An 18,952-nucleotide genomic window follows, 5' to 3' on the forward strand; every position below is an offset into this window, starting at 1 on the left:
ATATTGGAACTAATTAATTCAAAATAGTTATTTTCAATTAATGGGCCTGTTCTAGTGATAGTGTCTCAAACTCTGAGCCAGAAAGATCTGATTCAAGGCCATTCTCTTCTGCAACGTATCCTGAGGTATCTGGACAGGTTGGTTAAAAATACTTCTTCCAGGTACTGGCCTTGAAATGGGGGTGAGCAGCCTTCTTGAACTACTGTAGTCTGTGTAGTATAGGGGCACCCGTAACAAGGAACACAAAATAGTTCCACAACAGGGTGGCTTGCAACATGGAGAAAAACGTGTAGGACGTGTATTCAGATTTAGCCGCTGGACATTTATTTAATGAGTATAAGTAAGAGGGTATGGAAAGTACTCACACAGGAACCCTGATATGTTGGCACTGGAATGGTGTACCAGTATTGGAAGGAAAGGGTTACGATACTATAGATGATAAACTAGTAGAAATAAATGTGAAAATAAAAATGATAGCAGTTGTATTTTTGGAATGACAACACAAGACGGAACCAGCAGAATTTATTGTGCAGTATGTACAATTCCAGCTATTAAAATTTTATACAATATGTACAAATTAAATAATCAACCTCAAAACCCTCACCTGTATAGAGCTTTTAGACTTAAAAGATTCCTTGGATTATGCAGAGACCCTAAACTGAAAACAGCAGAGAGAAAACGGTTTCTGCAGGTCACACATCTCAGGTCCAACAACTTTCAAACCATACATCTGACCAAGATGCCTGACACACATACGTGGACTCTCATTTTGAATCAAAACTGTTTCAGCCTCAATTTTGGGGGGTTTAAAGATAAAGACTGAAATGTTCAAAAAGGAAGAAAAGCTTATTCCTTAGGGAGCAGCCCTCATTCTCTCGAGAGCAGTATTCCGCCGTCAAAGTGTTTGGCCTATTTGACACCAACAACATTAAGCAGAATCAATGAGTTACAACTCACACAGGTGCCTCTATCAAGGGCACAGTGTTCCACTTGATACCACAGCAACAAGGGCAGGGAACTGCAGAAGATAGGACAGCTTCCCACACACTAGTGGGACCCATTACCTCCATCAGAACCCTGTACCCCACCCTCCCAATAGTGTTACAGATTAATGAATACTGCCACCAACTCAGACCTACCCCACTGCCTTATTTACTACTAGCACATCACAATGAACAGTGAGCATCATCCACAGGGTGTGGGAAAGAGACAGAGAATGACAGGCCTCACTGCCCTTCTGTTTACCACTGCAACTATGGAAGAAGATTCCTTGCAATTTCTTAACACTGTCATTCAGAGCAAAAGCGACAGCAAGCTCAATCCAGACACACAAATTTACTTGTGACCAATCTCACCCTCACAAAAATCATCAAGTGCTTACCCCTTCCCATTCCCTCCAATTAATAGCAACTCTCATGGAGACTGGACGCTATACAACATTCAGCAGCCCCCAAAAACACCTCACGTACTGATATACAGGCTGATCAAGTACCGGTGGAGTACTCTGTCCACAAGCCGCACTGAAAACCGCACCCCCACCACCTTCAGCATCTCATCAGAAATGGGAGTGCCTATTCTTCCTGCATGCAGTTTAATAGATGATGGAGGGTTCCAATGAGTCCCAGAGCCAGTATAAGGCTGTGAATGTGGGTGGGGTGTTATAATGGTGTGAGCCAGAAAGAGGAGTTCATGTTGTCACAAAGTGGGCCGGCTGGAATAGCGCAACGGCTGTGCTGACCTTCGTCCTCAGGGAGTGTGGGCTGTACAGCAGCCTTGGCTGTCAATCCCCTTGGATTCCACAGTCAGCCCACCCCTAATTAACCACCACGAAACAGCCTCAGGACACAGGGAGGTCAATCTTAATCATTCACAATCAGCCAACTCAGTGCAGACAGTGAAAAGGGATTTCCTGAAGTCTTAGCTTATATGGCTCACTGTCACACCAACTGGGAAGGCTGGTTCTCTTGCACTGTTGTTGCTGGCAACAACAGATCCCAACAAGATTGCTGTGAAACATCGGTCATTCACACTGTGAAGTGAAGTCACAAAAGGTTTTCTTTTTGGAAAGAGGCAATGTAAATTTAGAGCATGCAACAATTAAACTTTTTGCCACAATCCAAAAATTAAACCTTTTAATTGACAGGGAACATTGAAAGAAAGATGTACATGCAAAGAGATGATGGAGGCATCCCATCCAATGTAGTTTCTACTATCCTTGAGTACGTTGACAATATTGAAAAGAGATGGGCGGGAAGGGAGGCTGTTCCCCTTCCCTTGGGTCTGTTTATGTCGAGCGAGCAGATTCACATGCATGGCACTTTCCAAGCCTCTGAAATCACAGCTGGGACCAAGAACAGATGAGAAAAATTGCCAGCAGGCCAATCCAGTGCTAATCATCCCAGACAGGGGAATGGGAAACTGACAACCCTCTTTCCTTAACTAGTGAATGTTATGTGCACACAAATGGAACTCCAATATGTCTGACATGTAATAAGAAATAGGGAACTCCCTACAATAGATTTGAAAAGAAAAACAAAAAAGTGCTTTAAGCAAAATAAAACTCATCAACCACCAATCTTCAAGTCCCCAAAGACACAAGCTGTATCTATTGACTTTCAAACCAGCTATCAGTTTAATCCTATTGCAGAGGGTAAAAGTTAATGTGAAGTGTCCCTTCTGGAACTGGCTCCCAGACTCCTATCCAAGGCTCCTCACTCTTTCCCCACCAAAGATTCACAGGAGACTTATTTGGATACAGGAGAGATATTACCGCCCTCTCAAGAAGAGGGCAAACGTCTACTTGCTTGGTGTCCACTGATACTTCTGCTATGCATATACCATTTAAGTAAATCCTCGTTCCAACAAGAGAGCGACATTATTAAACAAACAGCAAATACAGAAGTTTAAAACATTCAAAAAGAGAGGGACAAAAGAGCGGCATGGTTCGGTACAATGAGGCTCAGTCCATTCAAAGTGGTTTCAATGCTCTTAGCAGAGATGGGTCTTGCCGCCTCTTGCCCTCAGGATGTTCATGCGGTACAGGAGAGGAACATTGAAGCTTTGGTTTCAGAACATCCAAGTGAAAAACGATTATTCCAGCTCTAGTCAGTTGGCAGCAGTGTTTTTGGTGGAGGCAGGGAGAAAAAGAGGAGAAGAGGTTGCCAAAGTGCATTGATGAGGGCAAGTTCGCAGACTGAATCCAATCTGTAGACAACAGTGGATGCAGGGCTACCGAGGCGTGGTCCTCTCATATGGCAACACCAGAGATAGACAATCAGATATCGTACTTTTGTTTTTGGATGCAGGGAGAGGGAGGAGAGAAACAAACAAACAGAAAACAGGGAGAGGGAGGAGAGAAACAGAAACAGGGGGAGAGGGACATGGCTGGACTAACTCACAAAGACACTTTACCAGATAGCAGCAAGAGCCCTGTCCAAACCCAACTACCCTTTTGAAACAGGGATAGGCAAAGGATTTTTTTTTTTGGGGGGGGGGGGGGGGTGAGGGAGAAGAGAACCTTGCTGAATTTCACTACAAGCGTCAGGCTGTGTGCATGGAGGACAGAACGAGAGAGAGTGAGAGGTCACAGCTGGTGTATCTGTTGCTTTTTACTGGAGTTTCTCGATATTCCCAGATTCGCCGCAGGGTCTTTGGCAGCGACTTTCAAAGCTCGGACTTCCTGTGTTAGCACAGGATCAATGGCACTTGGTGGTGGGTGGGGAATGCAGGGGTGATGAAAGACACCCTGGAGAGAGAGAAAGGGAGGACATACTGGCACCCTCTCTTGCCCCAGCCCGAGCCCTCCCCACATTCTCTCTGGGTCTCTCCCATCCTAACCCCAGTCTGTCTCTGACCCGGCGTCGAGCTGTGTAGTCCAATCCGAGTGGTCAGTGATGGGTGCTGGGCAGGTCAAGTTTCCGTAGCCGCCGCCGGCGCAGTTCGGCTGCATCTGGTTCACTGAGAGGGTCCTTCTCGTTGCCCGGGACTTCAGCTGAGTCAGGTACGGAGTATCCCACTGCCCCTTCCAGGTCACTCTGCCCTGCAAACATTCAACAAAAGACCAACGTTGCTATTTTTTAAAATTAAGGAAAAAACACTAAAACCCCTAAAAAGCTAACGCAGGACAGGAGAGAGAAAAAAAAAAACAGGACAAGGGAGAGGGCCCTTCCTTTCTCATGAACATTCCTCTCCAGCCTCCTACTAGCAACCCCCCCACTCCAACTACACCCTGAATGACTCCATTCTCCAGCCCGGCTCCTGCTCCATTTAACGCTCACACTTTGGACAGTGTACTGCTTTTAGACATCGGCTCCTGAACTCGTCTCTTCTCAGTTTGTCACCGTGTCCTTTGTCCTGTGGTTTGAATGGAAACCTCTTTACCCAGACAGTGGGTGAACGAGTGATGTGCTATCACAAGTGGATGAGGCAAATGAACAGGGTGGAAAGATGAAAAATTTAATAGATTATCATTCTGAGAGTTTGTATTTGGTTACTTTAGTGAAGGTTTCTTTTTTGAACCAGCTAGGTCAAAAGTTCCTTCTGGAACAGTGACCTGATCCCATACATATCAGGCAATAGATGCATGCAAATCCCTGAAATGTAAATGGAAAATTCTTTGTAATGTAGTAGCTTATGACAGGTGGCATAAACATTGAAGGCTTTTAGCTTGCTTCAGCTAATAATCAAGGACTAACTTCACTTACAAAACCCAGAGATTGAAACCTTTAGGCGGCTGTTGGAGGCAGCCTGACTTGGATCAGAAGCAAGTATTGTACCTGTCCGAGAGACAAGTACACCACAGTCCAGGACAAGCAGAATTACCTCAAAATAAAAAAAAAAGTTGTGTCTGTGGAACTTCCAGACCAGGAATGTTTGGTTATTAGAAGCTAAGAAAGTCCAAAGCTCTCAATCTTGACTATTCATGAAAGATGACTTCAGTTCACAGGTCAGAAACTGGGGAGAAATTAGTCAAACTTAATATGGAGTTATTATTTCTTTGGATTTTAAAATTGCAGTACTGATGGCATTGGGAATAGATTGAACCTTCATTCTGCTGAATGTTTAGGTTTTTCTTCCAATTACTTTCTCGAATTAGAGATTACTCAGTTTGCTTCTTTTTGGCTTTTGTCTTTTTATTCAATGAACTTCGGTTGTTGAATCTCTGCACCCTCATGTGACTGTTTTATGGTAAGATGACAAGGTGGGGTGGAAGGGAACTGGTGTAGAGTAGAAACACACGCAAGGAGCAGATGAGCCGAATGGTCTACTACCACGTTAGAAAATTCCTTGTCCTTCCAAACTCAGGATAACTTCACCTGTTCCTTGAAAGAATTCTCATTGGTAAATTTCCCTCCAATGCACTAGGCGATGTAGTGTGATGCTACATTCCTGTGCATCATTTATTGTTTGAAGTGTGCTGTCTGTGTGTGGACAGCAGTGTGATAGTAGAGGGACTTGACCAAGCATGCTCATGTGATGTTCACCAGCCAAAGCAAACTAACAAAAGCTTCAAAACTGAACAAAAATTTGTACTATATTTCTAAGAGACCTCTACATTCAGCAGGGGTTTTGCAGAACGCCCTTACAACTCGGTCTTGGACACTAGCATTCCAAGATGTCAGTAATCTCACATTTCCTCTCAACTATGTGGTGTGAAATCCAATTGGCTTCTTTCTTCCTATTTTCAAACCTCTTAAACCTTCTCCTTAGCTACCCGTTTGGAAAGACAAACAGGAGACAGGCCAGGTCTGAGAGCTCAGGTACAGTCCCACATTCAACATACTAAAACCTCTTCCTCCAAACCCTACCATAAAGAGAGTTGGTCAGCTCCTCGAAGACCAAACTGACTGGCCCCTCCACCCTGCTCCCCGCCAACAAACAATCCAGTAGAAAATGGTACCTATGTCTTCAGGTTGCAGGGGAGGTTGTGCAGAGGTGCTGTCGAAAGCAGGAGGTGGAGAGTCTCCAGTTGAATCCACCTGCGATCCAGATGCTGGATCTGTAGACTCCGTGCTTGGTGCTGAGCTGGTAGTTGCTGTTGGTCTGGGCGGACTAGAGAGAGGAAAGCAGTGGCACTTGAAAACTGATGCTTTACTCTCTTCACCAGGATCCCCCACTACAATGGATCCAGATTCTAATCACGGTCACTTTTAGAAACCGGCCAAGGATGATCCTCGACAATTAGAAGTGGACTAATGCCATAAGTTATCCCGAATCTGGAGATATTTATGACAAGGATGAGGGCGATGGTCCCACAGGGGAAGGAGCTGGCAAAGGAACGATGAGCCAAAGACAAGGCGACAGCCTCCTGATACTAATTGCTAGACTGTTAATCTGGAGACCCAGGTACGAAGCCTGCCTCGGCAGATGGTCAAATCTGAAAATCAACTAAAAAAAAAACCTGGAACTAAAAGTCTAACGATGACCATACCACCATGCTGATTGTCAGGAAAAACCCAAGTGATTCACTTATGTCCTTTAGGCAAGGAAATCTGCCACCCTCATTTGGTCTGGCCTACATGTCACTCCAGATTCACAGCAATGGGGATGACTCTAAACTGCCTTCTAGGCAATTAGGGTTGGGTAATGAATGCTGGCTTAGCCATCGATGCCCACATCCTGTGAATATATTTTTAAAAAAATGCTTCCCTCAGTGCTGCAAGATTTTACCATGCTGCATGTTCGGAAGAATCTGGCTTGAATTTGATCACTGGAGTTCAATAACTGTGCAGGGGCTGCAAGACACTGCATGCATGTTGTACAAACAGGCCGAGACTGACTGAGCCTTATTCAATATTAGTCCCTCCGATGTGGCAACCCAGCCTACCTGAGAGTAGCAACGACCGAGAGGTACTGGTGGATTTGGACCATGGCCGCATCCAGTAGCGTGTGAATATTCTGAAGGCACTGCAGTCTCGCTTCCAGATTCTGACGCTCCTGACCTTCCATTGCTCGGAGCTCCTCGTCTGTCAATCCGGCAAAGCCGGAAGGTGGCATTGGCATCGGAGGCATTCCTGAAGATGGGCAAAAATAAGTAAATAAAAGCAGCAGGAGTTCTTCTTCCACAGACAATATTACACCTTGGGTGTCAACTCAAAGCGGAGTAAATGCAAAACAAATAAAAGCAGTGTAATGCAGATGCTGCAGTATTGGTGCTGAGAAAACCAGAGTTAATGTTTCAAGTCTGGTTTGACTCTTTATCGGAAATGAAGGGAACTGGAAAGTTTCTGAAGGGTCTAGACCCAAAACGTCAGCCTTCCTGCTCCTCTGATGCTGCTTGGCCTGCTGTGTTCATCCAGCACTACACCCTGTTGTCTCAGATTCTCCAGCATCTGCAGTTCCTACTATCTCTGGAACTGGAAAGTGATGGTTTTCTTGTTATTGGTAAAGGGGAAATGAGGAGTAAATGGAACTGAGATGGTGAGGGTATCCAGAGCAAAAAGAAAAAAAAAAAAAAAAAAAAGAGGAGTGCTAATGGTAGTAGAAAAAAGTGATATAGATGCAGAATAGGTGTTAATGGTAGTTGATAGTAGCAGGGCTCCTTTGCTGAGAACAGACCCATTCAAACAAGACATCAGGGAGAAGAGAAGGGTGCAACAAAACGGAGCATAGAATTTATGGTCTGCAGTTATTGAACATAATGTCAACTTTTCAAGGCTCCTCTCTAGCATGAATCAGACTGTAATCTGATCTGACCAAACTGGCAGTCTGTTCTATGCCATGTGCCACAGTGAATTTATCCTTTAGTAACAACAGTAGAGCAACAGGGCAGTCTGCAGCCCAGCGTACCTGCAGGTTGGGACATTGCAGCTGCTTTGGGTTTAGCACACTGCCAACAATGGGAGACTGGAGTTGCCCACAAGCACACATCACATCAAGCCATCACAGCACATGCCTTACTCTTACCAAATGGCGGGGGTGGCATTCCCACCCAAGGAGCCGACGGGAAGGCAGGGAAGGAAAATGGAAATCCTGGGATCGATCCAGCAGGGGGTGGCTCCAAACCAGTCCCCGACATGGCCTCAGTGCTCCGGGATTCTTCACCATTGGCAGCTAGAGTTTACAGACAGCGACGCAGAAATGGGGAGGGAAACAAAACAAGTACATTAATGCAAAGGTTTATTGGGGTTGCTGGGAAATAAAAGGCATTTCAGAAGAGACTAACAAACCGCAATGGGGTTCAGGGTGGTTAAAAGGTCAGGCAGGTTTGCTTTGGTACCTGCCCCTATACTCAAAAAAAAAAGTAATGAGTGGCAGCCAAGCACTTTGGGATGGACAAAGCCTGAACTCCGGATTAGACAGGGCTAGCTGCAAACTAGAGTAAGCAGGGTGACAGAGGTGTTAATGCTACACAATCTCAAGGATCATAATGTTCCATTTCTTTCCTGGTTAACTGATGCAGAGCAAGCCCAGACAAAGAGGTTATGAAGTAGGGCTACTGCTGCTTCCCAACCGAGCTCCGTCAAGACAACACTTCAGAAAGGTTTATCCTACCCATTTCCTCATCCGAGGACATTCTTATGGCAAATGCATACTTTTAAATACTCTCAAAATCACTGTTTATTTCCTCCCATCCCCTAATCCTAATGCTCTCCGCTAATCAACTGTTAAAACTAGGTTGTTTGGTAGGGCCGTTGGGACAGATGATGTGAGTTACAGGGTCCCACTGGCAAATATTACACCCCCCAATCAGGGCTGAGAGAGAATTACATCCCCACATCCCAATGCTCATTCCAGTGACTGGGCCTGGATTGGGAATTCTACTCCAGCGCATGTACACTGGATGTCAGCCTTGGATTCAGCGGACTGCACTCAAATCAAGAGTCAGTATGTTCAGCGTGTTCAGGTCTTCAACCTCCAGAGCCAAAACACTGGGCTGACATTCCCATTGCTGGTATGGAGGGAAGAGCTGCCCTGCTGGAGGCCCAGCACAGGAGGAAGAGGTACTTAGGAGGTGGCCAGCATCAGGATCTCACTAACCCTCACCACTGCATTGCAATCTTGAGTAGCTCCTCAGCTTGGTGGCCACCTTCTCCCTTCGCCTGCTCTGGCGCTGGGCACTCTTCCTGGATTCCATCAGCAGGTCAGAGGTGATCGGGGAACATGTAGCCCCCTCCCAGGCTCCTTTCTCTTCCGCAATCTCTCTCGACCCTGTGAGCTGGCTTGCTAGCGATGTCACACTGGATGCTGTGCCCCTCTGTGAGGTCACAGGCAGCTGGCACCCTGCCTGCACTGGGATGTAGATTAAACACTTTACCCACACCACCACCACACACACACACACACACAAACACAAACATACCGGCCAGCAAGCAGGCAGTAAGAGGCTTTGGGTGGGGGGGCAGCAAGCTGGGTTCAGGAGTCACAGAGTCCACTCCAACACCTCAGCACAAAACGCAAACTGATCCAAAAGGTGGAGGCTGTGGCCACCTTTCAGATGGCAGACTAAACAGAGGTCTCAGTGGCTATGGATCCCACAGCCACTACATGGAGGCAACAGGAGAACACATGCAACGGGAGAAGTAAACATTTTAGTTGATCTTTCAATACGGTCATGGTGATCTTGGGCTTCAACCCCACTTTTCCCGATCACCAACAACAAAAAAAATGTCTCACTTACCAGTGTGTGTAATCAATAGTGACTTCACAACTCTCTGGGGTAAAGAATTCCAAAGACTCATCACCCTTTCAGTGAAATAATTCCTCATATCAGTGCTAAGTGATCAGCCCGTTGTCCTGAGACTGTGCCTCCGTGCTTTAGATTCCCCGACTGCCAATGTCTACCCTGTTCAAGCCCCTTCAGAACCTGCTCCAGTCACTTCCCTAATGCTCACTGTCAAACACAGGTTACCCAATTATTACCTCACTGGTGGGAGTGTACAAACTGGCTGCAAACAGTCCCTACAATACAGTGGGCAGGCTGATACTTTTGGTTTAAAAAGAAAACACACAGGCAATGTTCTTTCTTCACATTTCTCCCCTTTCCCACCAACCCATATGTTACTACTTACTGTTAGCCTGGCCCTCTGCACTGGTAGCAGCTGACGTGTTTGGCTGTGGTGCACTTGGAGCCGCACCAGGAGCCTGTGGGAAGAGGTGCTGACCCATGGGTGGCCAGAAGGGGAACATTCCTGGCAGAAAGGGTGGCATCCCTGGAGGCACTGGAAAAGGAATAGCAGCAGTGAGGACCATGCACACCACAGTGGACACTTGCATAACTCAAGAACACACAAAGCCTGCAGGGGGAACTTAAAGTACAGTTCTGCCTCTCCCACATTCCCCTGCAACTGTTGTTTCCCAATACATGAAATTTCCCCCCTCCCCAGCTGACCACTTCTGCAAAAGGCCCTAGCAGAACATTAGCCTCAGGTTTATACTTGCACCTTGGGAATGCTGCGACGCGGGAGGAACTGTCTTTTAGATGGGAGATCAGTGGAGCTGAAATGACCCTCCGAAATGGTAGCAGGGGAAGCTTTCCCTGGTGTCTGAGCTAATATTAGCCTTATCCGACCCTACTAAACCTCTTTTGATCGTAGAGTCAGAATCATACAGCAAGGAATCAAACACATTGCTTCTGTCAACTTTTGTAAAATTCCATTTGGTTTACAGAAGTCCTTTAGCGAAGGAAATCTGCCACCTATCCTCATGTGACTCTAGACCCACAGCAGTGCAGTTGGCTCTTAACTGCCCTCTGAAATGGCTGAGTAAAGCACAGCTTAAAGGCATATTGGGCTGGGCAACAAATGCTGGCCTGGCCAGTCATGAGCATGTTGAAGAAATAATAGAGAAATACAAGGAGTAACATTTCACTGCTCCACTCCCACTACCAATCCACACCAGTCCTGCAGATTTCCCCTTCTGAAATCCCCTGTTGAATCTGCTTCCTCCAAGGCAGCCTGACCACAACGCACTCAATGAGACCAATTCTCCAGGCCCTGGTTCATTTAAAATATCCCTTACTTTAAGCAGGAGATAGAAAATCAATCAATCTCCTGTGTGACACTTTCAATTACTCACCACTTGGTCTCAACAGTTTCCCACAGCTTGGCTTGGACATTTTACACCAAAAAAAAAAAGTGCTGTCGCCTTTGCTCTGGGATCTCTCTTTGGACCTCAAACACCAGATGGAAATAGGTTCCCGTGAACTCTTTAATCATCCTCATCTCAAATCCAATAGTGCTATACCCAGGGAAACGCGCTCGAATATTCATAGAATTCAGAATTGCTACAGTGCAGAAGTCAGCCATTTGGTCCGTTATTTCTACGGTTTTTTTTTAAAAAACAGCAAAAATAATTTAATGCTTTTAGTGCCAGTTTTATTCTGGAGAAGCCATTCTCCAAGGGTAGTACGCCCATCCTGCAGTGCAGTGCAGCAAAGCTTATTGGTCGCAGGTAGAAAAAGCGTTGGTGATGTGGGGGAAACAGGGTAGCGGACAGATTTAAGTTGTGACTCACGATTGGGTTGCTGGGGGACCAGGGGCGTCTGCGGCACCTGCGGCTGAGGCTGCTGTGGTGGTGTCTGCATGGGGGGCGTGACCCGCAGCACATCCATGCGACACGTGGGGCACGTCTGCTGCCGCTGGAACCAGGAACGGAGACAACTGTGGAGGGTAAAGAAAAGACGACTGTTAGTAGCTAGCAGGCGTGGAGAGGCGAGGCAGTGTACAGGGAAAACAGGCGGCAAAATGCACATGTCCATGCTGCGGGAGAACAGATAGCATGCAACACAGTCCCGACTGAGATTCCTGGCAGAACTGGGCAACAACCAGAGCTGGTTTGTAATTATGTGGTGCAGGATTGGAGGATGGGTGAGGGTGGGGAGGGGGTGCATTGGCATTAGCACAATGCTATTTACAGTCATGGAGATATACTGCACAGTAAACAGACCGTTCGGTCCAAATCATCCATGCCGACCAGATATCCTATATAAATCTAGTCCCATTTGCCACCATTGGCCCCAGATCCCTCTAAACCCTTACTGTTCATGTACCCAACCACATGCCAATTAATTGGTATAATTGTACCAGCCTCCAACACGTCCTCTGGCAGCTCATTCCATACACGCAACACCCTCTGCGAAGAGCTGTCCCTTAGGACCCTTCTCTATCTTTTCCCCTCTCACCTTAAACCTACGCCCACTAGTTTTGGGCTTTCCCACTCTGTGGAAAAGATCTTGCCTATGTACCCTACCCATGCCCCTCATGATTTTATAAACCCTTCAGCCTCTGACACTCCAGGGAAAATAACCCCAGCCTATTCAGTCCCTCCCCATAGCTCTAACCCTCCAAACCTGGCAACATCCTCCAATCTTTCAAGTTTCACAACATCCTTCCTATAGGAGGGAGGCCAGATTGAACGCAACACTCCAAAACTGGCCGAACCAATGTCTTGTACAGCTGCATTTTTTCCCCATCCATCTAATGCTCTTTGTTCTGTGTCCCATCAACACCAGCAGTTCACCCCAGGGACCTTGCTTCTCTCTCTGCCAAGCAAGGATGTTAGCGCGAAATTGGCATCTTCATCATCCTATCTGAGACTCCATTTTCAAGGAGCTATGAACCTGCACCCCAAGGTCTCTTTGTTCAGCAACACTCCCTTGGACCTTACCATTAAGTGTACAAGTCCTGCCTTGATTTGGCTTTCCAAAATGCAGCACCCAGCATTTATCTAAATTGAACTCCACCTGCCATTCCTTGGCCCACTGGCCCATCTGATCAAGATCCCATTGTACTTAGAGGTAACCTTCTTCGCTGTCCAACACATCAATTTTGGGGTCATCTGCAAACTTACTAACCATACCTCCTATGTTCACGTCCAGATTAATTTACATAAATGATGAAATGCAGTGGACTCAGCACCAATCTTTGTGGCACACCGCTGGTCAGAGGTCTCCCGTCTGAAAAGCAACCCTCCACCACAACACTCTTCTACTTTGAGCCAGTTCTGTATCCTAACGGCTAGTTCTCCCTGTATTCTGTGTGATACAACGTAGTTAACCAGTCTACCATTAGGAACCTTGTCGAACACCTTACTGAAGTTCATATAGATCACATCTACCGCTCTTAGACATGATGACTCATCAGTACCCTGATGGCTGGTTTTGCTCGAGAAATATTGGGCTTTGGACACCAGGGAAAACCCGGTTGCTGTTTTTATTTTATATTAACAAAAAAAGAGGGATTGTCTTAACAGCCACGAGACGCTCAGACTGAAACTGGTTTTAGTTTCATCTGAAAGACATGGAGTGTCGGGCTGGAGGAGGGTTGCAAACCTTTGAGGTGAAGCCTGAACCTGCAATCTTGAGGGAGAAGAGGACTCCACCGTAGAGAGACAAGGCACATGGCAATGCCGGGGGTGCAACGCAAACAGCTTCGAAGGGCCGAGGAACAAAAAGCGAACCAGTCACGGGCCCTGCATCAGAGCACTAACTGCTGGAGCTCCAGTGGACAAGTGGAGATGTGCAGGAAGGAGAGGATCAAGTCAAGGCTACAAGTCTCTGCACTATTGAATTTCGCGCTAACGTCCATTGCTTGGAGAGAAAAGCAAGGTCCTTGGGGTGAACTGCTGGTGTCGATGGGACACTGAACAAAGAGCATTAGACGGATGGGAAAAAAGTAGCTAAGGGCAAGAGAAGTAGGAGCAGAAGGCCATTCAGCCTACGCCACTACTCAATGAGATCATAGCAGATCTTCCACTTTAAATCCATTCCGCCAACTATCCATCAGTTCTACAATAGCACCAGACAATCAATCCATCCATTTTGAAGAAGCAGTGAAAGGATCCACAACACTCAGTGAAGAAATTTCTCCAACTCTGCTCTACAGAGAATGTTAGGTTTTGCTCTGCATGGGAGAGTTTAGAATTGATTAGAAGAACAATTGGCAATTGGGAGATCTATTGGGATCTCTCCACTCAATTTCATTGCTGGATCTTTAAGCTTGATCTGCACAGGCAGATGGGTGGGTGGTTGGTTGGATGGGAAACGTCTGTTCCAAAGGCAATCTAAAATTTACCAGAAGTTAAAAAGATTAAGCTTTGTTTTGGTGTTTATCCATCTGCTTGATGGAATAGTTCATTAATTTTAAACCCTGTCTCGCCCTGGATTTGTCCCACTTGTACATGGAGGGAACATTGCAGATTGGCTATTCTCAGCCTCACTCACCTGGTGTGGAAGATATGGTTACACGGCAGGCGTTTGGCTCCAGTCACCATCTCCTCACGGCAAATGATGCAGACGTTGTCGGTTTGCTGGAGGTCCTCTGGACTGGCATCGGGATACCTGCCAGAGACAGACAGATAAAAAGGTATGGGGGGCTTAGCACATCACAAGAGACTCAGTGCAGGGAGTCACATTCCAAAGTGCACGAGCGGGAGGACAACAGAGACAGAGGGTGGACCCTGTGCTCCACTGGCTAAGAGTAGTGACTACAAACCCTCAGGTTCCAATGATACAGCATGGGTGATGCTGGCAACATATATTTGGTAGTACAATATGGGTGACAGGTCCAGTTGAGGGAGGCTTTAGCAAAATGTACAAGTTCTCGGGCCAAAGGCAGGGAAGGTAGTGTGTTTCAGGATATAAAGTTTCACTTAGATGCCAATTACAGCATTGACCCCAGTCGTGGTCACCACACTTCAGGAAGGACGTGGAGGATGTTCACCAGAGTGGCTCCAGGGCTGATGAGGTGGTTTGGAGTGTTTGGGACTGTTCTCCATGGAGTAAAAAGGAGATTGAGAGCAGATTTCTTGAAGAATAGGACAGTTGTACATAAAGCAGACAAAGCAAAGCTGCGTCCATTGACAGATGGAACAAGGTCTTGGGAGCACAGATTTAAGGCTTTGCAGAAGGATGAATAGGAAAAAGAACAACATATTTTATTAAATGCAGCAAGGAGCAATTCATTGCCTAGCAAAGTGGACTCTAGGTGAAGTGAATTTCTGTACTGTAACAGCTTTGACCTCCTGACTTCCCAAAGCCCACCCACCATCTATAAGGCACTCATTAGAAGTGCAATGGAATACTCCCCACTTGACTGTAATTTAATTGCCAACCTTCATTATTCACTCCCTCTGTCACTTGACACAGGCATAGCACTGTATATGATCTACAAGATGCACTGCAGCCTCTCAAGGTTCCTTCGACAGCAGATTCCAAACCCACAACCTCTATGCCCAAGGACAAGGGCAGCAGATTCATCAGAACACCACCCTCTGCACATTCCCCTCCAAGCCACACACCATGTTGACATGCAATCACATGGGCCATTCCTTCAGTCTCTCTGGGTCAAAATCCTGGAAATCCCTCCCGAATTGCAGTTCTTGGTGCTATGTTTAAATAGGACAACTCCCTACCACCTTCTGAACGGCCAACAAATACTGGCCCAGGCAGTGACAACCAAATCCCAAGAACAAATAAAAACGAACAAGGGGGAACAGCAAAAGATCATACACAAAGTTCTACCAAATGCTACACAGGACAACAATCAAAAAGGGCGAGTGAATGGAGTTGAGGTCACCAAGCTCAGTACTCACAGTGTGTTCATGTTGCGAATAGCTCGTCTCGACATGATGGCATCAGTCACTGCCTTCTTGAATTGCCTGGAAATGGAGGCAAGGAGACAGTTAGGTTTGTCCGATTGTCACAAGCTCATGTTCTAACACCAGTTCCTTTGCACTTCATCACTCAGAACACAGCCACTTGACCCGAGCTGAAGGAAGCTGGCAGCAATTAGGCGTTTTTTTTGTTGGTTGGGAGGTGGGAGGGAGCCTTTGGCATGGGGGAAATAGGGGATAATATTTCGACATGTCAGTAGATGGTTGTTTATAGATTTCCAGGCCATGTTTAACGTGACTTGGTCCAGACAGACAGCTTGCCTTCGTCAAGTCTGATTTCCAGTCGTGTTTTGGGAAGGCTTCTGTAACACCCTGCACCCAAAGTGATCCTTTCCTCTCAATTCCCCTCCATATTACTTTATTCCAACCTTTTTAAATGCTTTCTCTGAAATTTCCTTTAAAGTATCGTATGTCTCATAATTCCCCAAAGCCAGGGGTTGTCTCGGTCGCTGAAGTCAACATTCCTCCCTCAGGTAACTGGATAAATTCATCTTGTTGGCTAGTTTTTGGTGGCGGGGTGGGGGGAAACGATCCTGTTGTGCCTATGAGCGGTTGGCAGCATTTGCTAACGCCATTGCAGCTCAAAAAAAAAAAAAAGAGACACACCAATGAGGCCTCTTCTGGAGTACTGTACCCAATTCTGCTCACCCTGTTATAGCCAGGATATTATTAAACTTGAAAGGGTTCAGAAAAGATTTACCAGGATGTTTTCGGGAATGGGATGCTTGAGTTATAAAGGAGGCTGGATAGGCTGGGAACATTTTTCACCGGGGTATAGGAGATGGAGGGGTGACCTTATAGACATTTATAAAATCACGAGGGGGTATAGATAAGATGAAAGGTAGGTGTCTTTTCCTTAGGTTGAGAGATTTCAAGCCTGGAGGATACATTTTCAAAGGTGAGAGGAAAAAGACTTAAAAAAAGGACTTGAGGGGCAACCCTCCCCCCCCCACCCAAAAAAAAAAGTGGTTTGTGTATGGAATGAACTTCCAGAGGAAGTGATGGATGCAGGTACAGTCACAACATTCAAAGGACATTTGGATAAGTACGTGAATAGGAAAGGCTGAGGGATAGGGGCCAAGTGCAGGCAAGTGGGACTGGTTTATTTGGGAACATGGTCAGCACAGACTGGTTGGACTGAAGGGTCTGTTTCTGTGTTGTATGACTATGACACATGAAGTGTGTTGCTTTGACATAGCAACACTAAACTGCTAAGAAATCGGACCTTGATGGCACAGAGTCTCAAACTCTAACCCAATCTTGCCCAGCAGCTGAGAACTCAAGTTTCTCCAGAAACACCCGTCACCTAGGAGCTGCTGCAGTCATCGAGACTACCTGTGCAGGAGGATGGGGGGGAAACTAAACACTGCTTCCTTCTCATGCAAGGACTCACCTCATAGTCAGGTACATGGGACGGATGGCAAACAGAGGGAATGTGTGAACCTTGATCATTATGGTCATGAAGGCCATGTAGAGCAGCACCTTAATGAACCCTGAAACAGACGGAAAGATCAGCTTTGACAATAAGAGCAGCAGCCATGCACCACAAAAGAGAGATGACATTATACGACAGCCTGGAATTAAGCAAAGGACACCCAGGATGAAAGTTACCAGCTGGTCTTCGCTGCATTCTACCTATCAGAGTTCAGAACACATCCGCCCTTTCAGAGTCTCACACCCTGCGATTTTATAAGCCACCCCAAACACCTTGCCTGTCTGGTCACTCCCTCATTTTTACTGCTGTCCATACCGGTCAGAAGCTCGGTGTAGAGCATATACACAGCCTTGTTGTCCCAGGGATTCTCACTCTGAAGATCAATGGTGTGCAGAATGTATTTGATGAATATGGTCAGCACCATGGTGAGGAGAATGGCATACTGCAAGGGAACACAGGACAGAGGTTAAAGCATTAGCCCTACAATCATGGCATCACCACCACTGCCAAGAATCTCATTATCCCGACTTATACCACTGTCAGTATCTGCCATTCATTGTGTAACCAGAATAACTGGCAAAGGGTAATTGACAGAATAACTGGCAATTTCAAAGTATCGCTAGCTAGGCTGGCATTTATTGTCCATCAAGAAGGTGATGGTGATGAACTGCTTTCTTGAAATGCTGGGTGTAGGCAGACCTATAACGATGTTAGGAAACAAATTGTAGGATTTTGACTCAGTGGCACTGAAGAAGAAATGGCAATATATTTCCAAGTTAGGATGGTGAGGTGAGAAAGGACCTTGCAGGTGGTGTTTCCATGGATCTGCTCCTCTTGTCCTTCCTGTTGGTAGAGTTGGCTGATTTGGAATATGCTGCTAAAAGGAGCCTTAGTGAGTTCCTGCAGTGTCTCAACCTGCAGATGATACACACTGTTGCTACTGAGAGTCAGTGTAGAGGGAGTGAATGCTGAGGGTAGCGGACAAGGTGCCAGTCCAGTGGACTGCTTTGTTCTGGATGGTGTTGAGCTTCCAGTGTTTTTGGAGCTATACTCATCCAGGTAGACAGATAGCATTCCATTACACACCTGACTTGAGCCTTGTAAATGGAGGTCAGGCTTTGGAGAGTCAGGAGGTAAAAGGTAATCCTCCCTTACTGCAGGATTCCTAGCTTGTAACGTGCTCTCATGATCACGTCCCAGATTAAAGATTTTGTACTTGAACATTTACCTACAGTCCAGTTGTCGGCTGTATTGTAAAAGGTGACCAAGATTTAAAGGCAGAGATATGGGCTGAATTGTTTAATTCTGTCTGTATTGGCCAACAGTGTCATCTCCTCTTGAAGAATGGCACTTAGTACTTTGATGGTTGTCTATGGGCATGTTGGAGAATCCACAGTGTTTATTTCCCAGTAACCAGGTAAATAGCAGGACCATGGTTATGTCAGTATTACTACTTCCAAGAGAGGAAAAGAAAATTTCCAAAAAAAAAAAACAAAAAAAAGTATTCATTCCCTGTTTGTAGTCCATTAGTCATTCACCACTGTCACCCCACATATCCTTAAGAGGAAATCCTCACCTCAAAGCCAAACACCAGCTGGACGGATGCTCCCCGAGTCATGATGCTGTGACAGGCATGGTTTACAAACAACAGATCCAACAGAGCCAGTAAACTTGTCAGTGCTGCAAGAGAAAGAAAGTCAGATGTTGCTTTAAAATCCCAAGCATGAACATCTGGATACTGCAAGTGAAGCTCATTCCATTGCAGGTCAGCACAAAGCACAAAACACATTCCCAGGATAACTATATTGCAGAGTTAGAGGCAGAGTAAAGCTCCCTCAACACTGACCCGCTCAGATAATCCAAGGATAGGTACAGCTCGGGATTAGACAAAGTAAAGCTCTGTCT

At 46.2% G+C, this 18,952-nt stretch overlaps 1 protein-coding gene across 8 annotated transcripts in view; it reads right to left on the reverse strand.

The window, feature by feature from the left end:
- Window positions 1–509: 509 nt before the first annotated feature.
- syvn1 (synovial apoptosis inhibitor 1, synoviolin) overlaps window positions 510–18,952 on the reverse strand; it is a 34,048-nt gene continuing 15,605 nt past the window's right edge. For all 8 annotated transcript variants that reach the window (XM_048619770.1, XM_048619764.1, XM_048619765.1 and 5 more), the window contains exons 6-16: window positions 18,624–18,727; window positions 17,363–17,489; window positions 17,006–17,105; window positions 15,532–15,597; window positions 14,162–14,278; window positions 11,455–11,600; window positions 10,011–10,160; window positions 7,906–8,052; window positions 6,827–7,013; window positions 5,900–6,051; window positions 510–4,039 (exon numbers count right to left, since the gene is read on the reverse strand). In XM_048619770.1, the coding sequence (XP_048475727.1) occupies window positions 3,888–4,039; window positions 5,900–6,051; window positions 6,827–7,013; window positions 7,906–8,052; window positions 10,011–10,160; window positions 11,455–11,600; window positions 14,162–14,278; window positions 15,532–15,597; window positions 17,006–17,105; window positions 17,363–17,489; window positions 18,624–18,727 (1,448 nt within the window). In that variant the 3' untranslated portion in view covers window positions 510–3,887. The remainder of the gene's footprint in view (window positions 4,040–5,899; window positions 6,052–6,826; window positions 7,014–7,905; window positions 8,053–10,010; window positions 10,161–11,454; window positions 11,601–14,161; window positions 14,279–15,531; window positions 15,598–17,005; window positions 17,106–17,362; window positions 17,490–18,623; window positions 18,728–18,952) is intronic.

This window comes from Rhincodon typus, chromosome 43 (genome assembly GCF_021869965.1).
Source record: "Rhincodon typus isolate 14 chromosome 43, sRhiTyp1.1, whole genome shotgun sequence".
In the NCBI taxonomy this organism is placed as follows: domain Eukaryota; kingdom Metazoa; phylum Chordata; class Chondrichthyes; order Orectolobiformes; family Rhincodontidae; genus Rhincodon; species Rhincodon typus.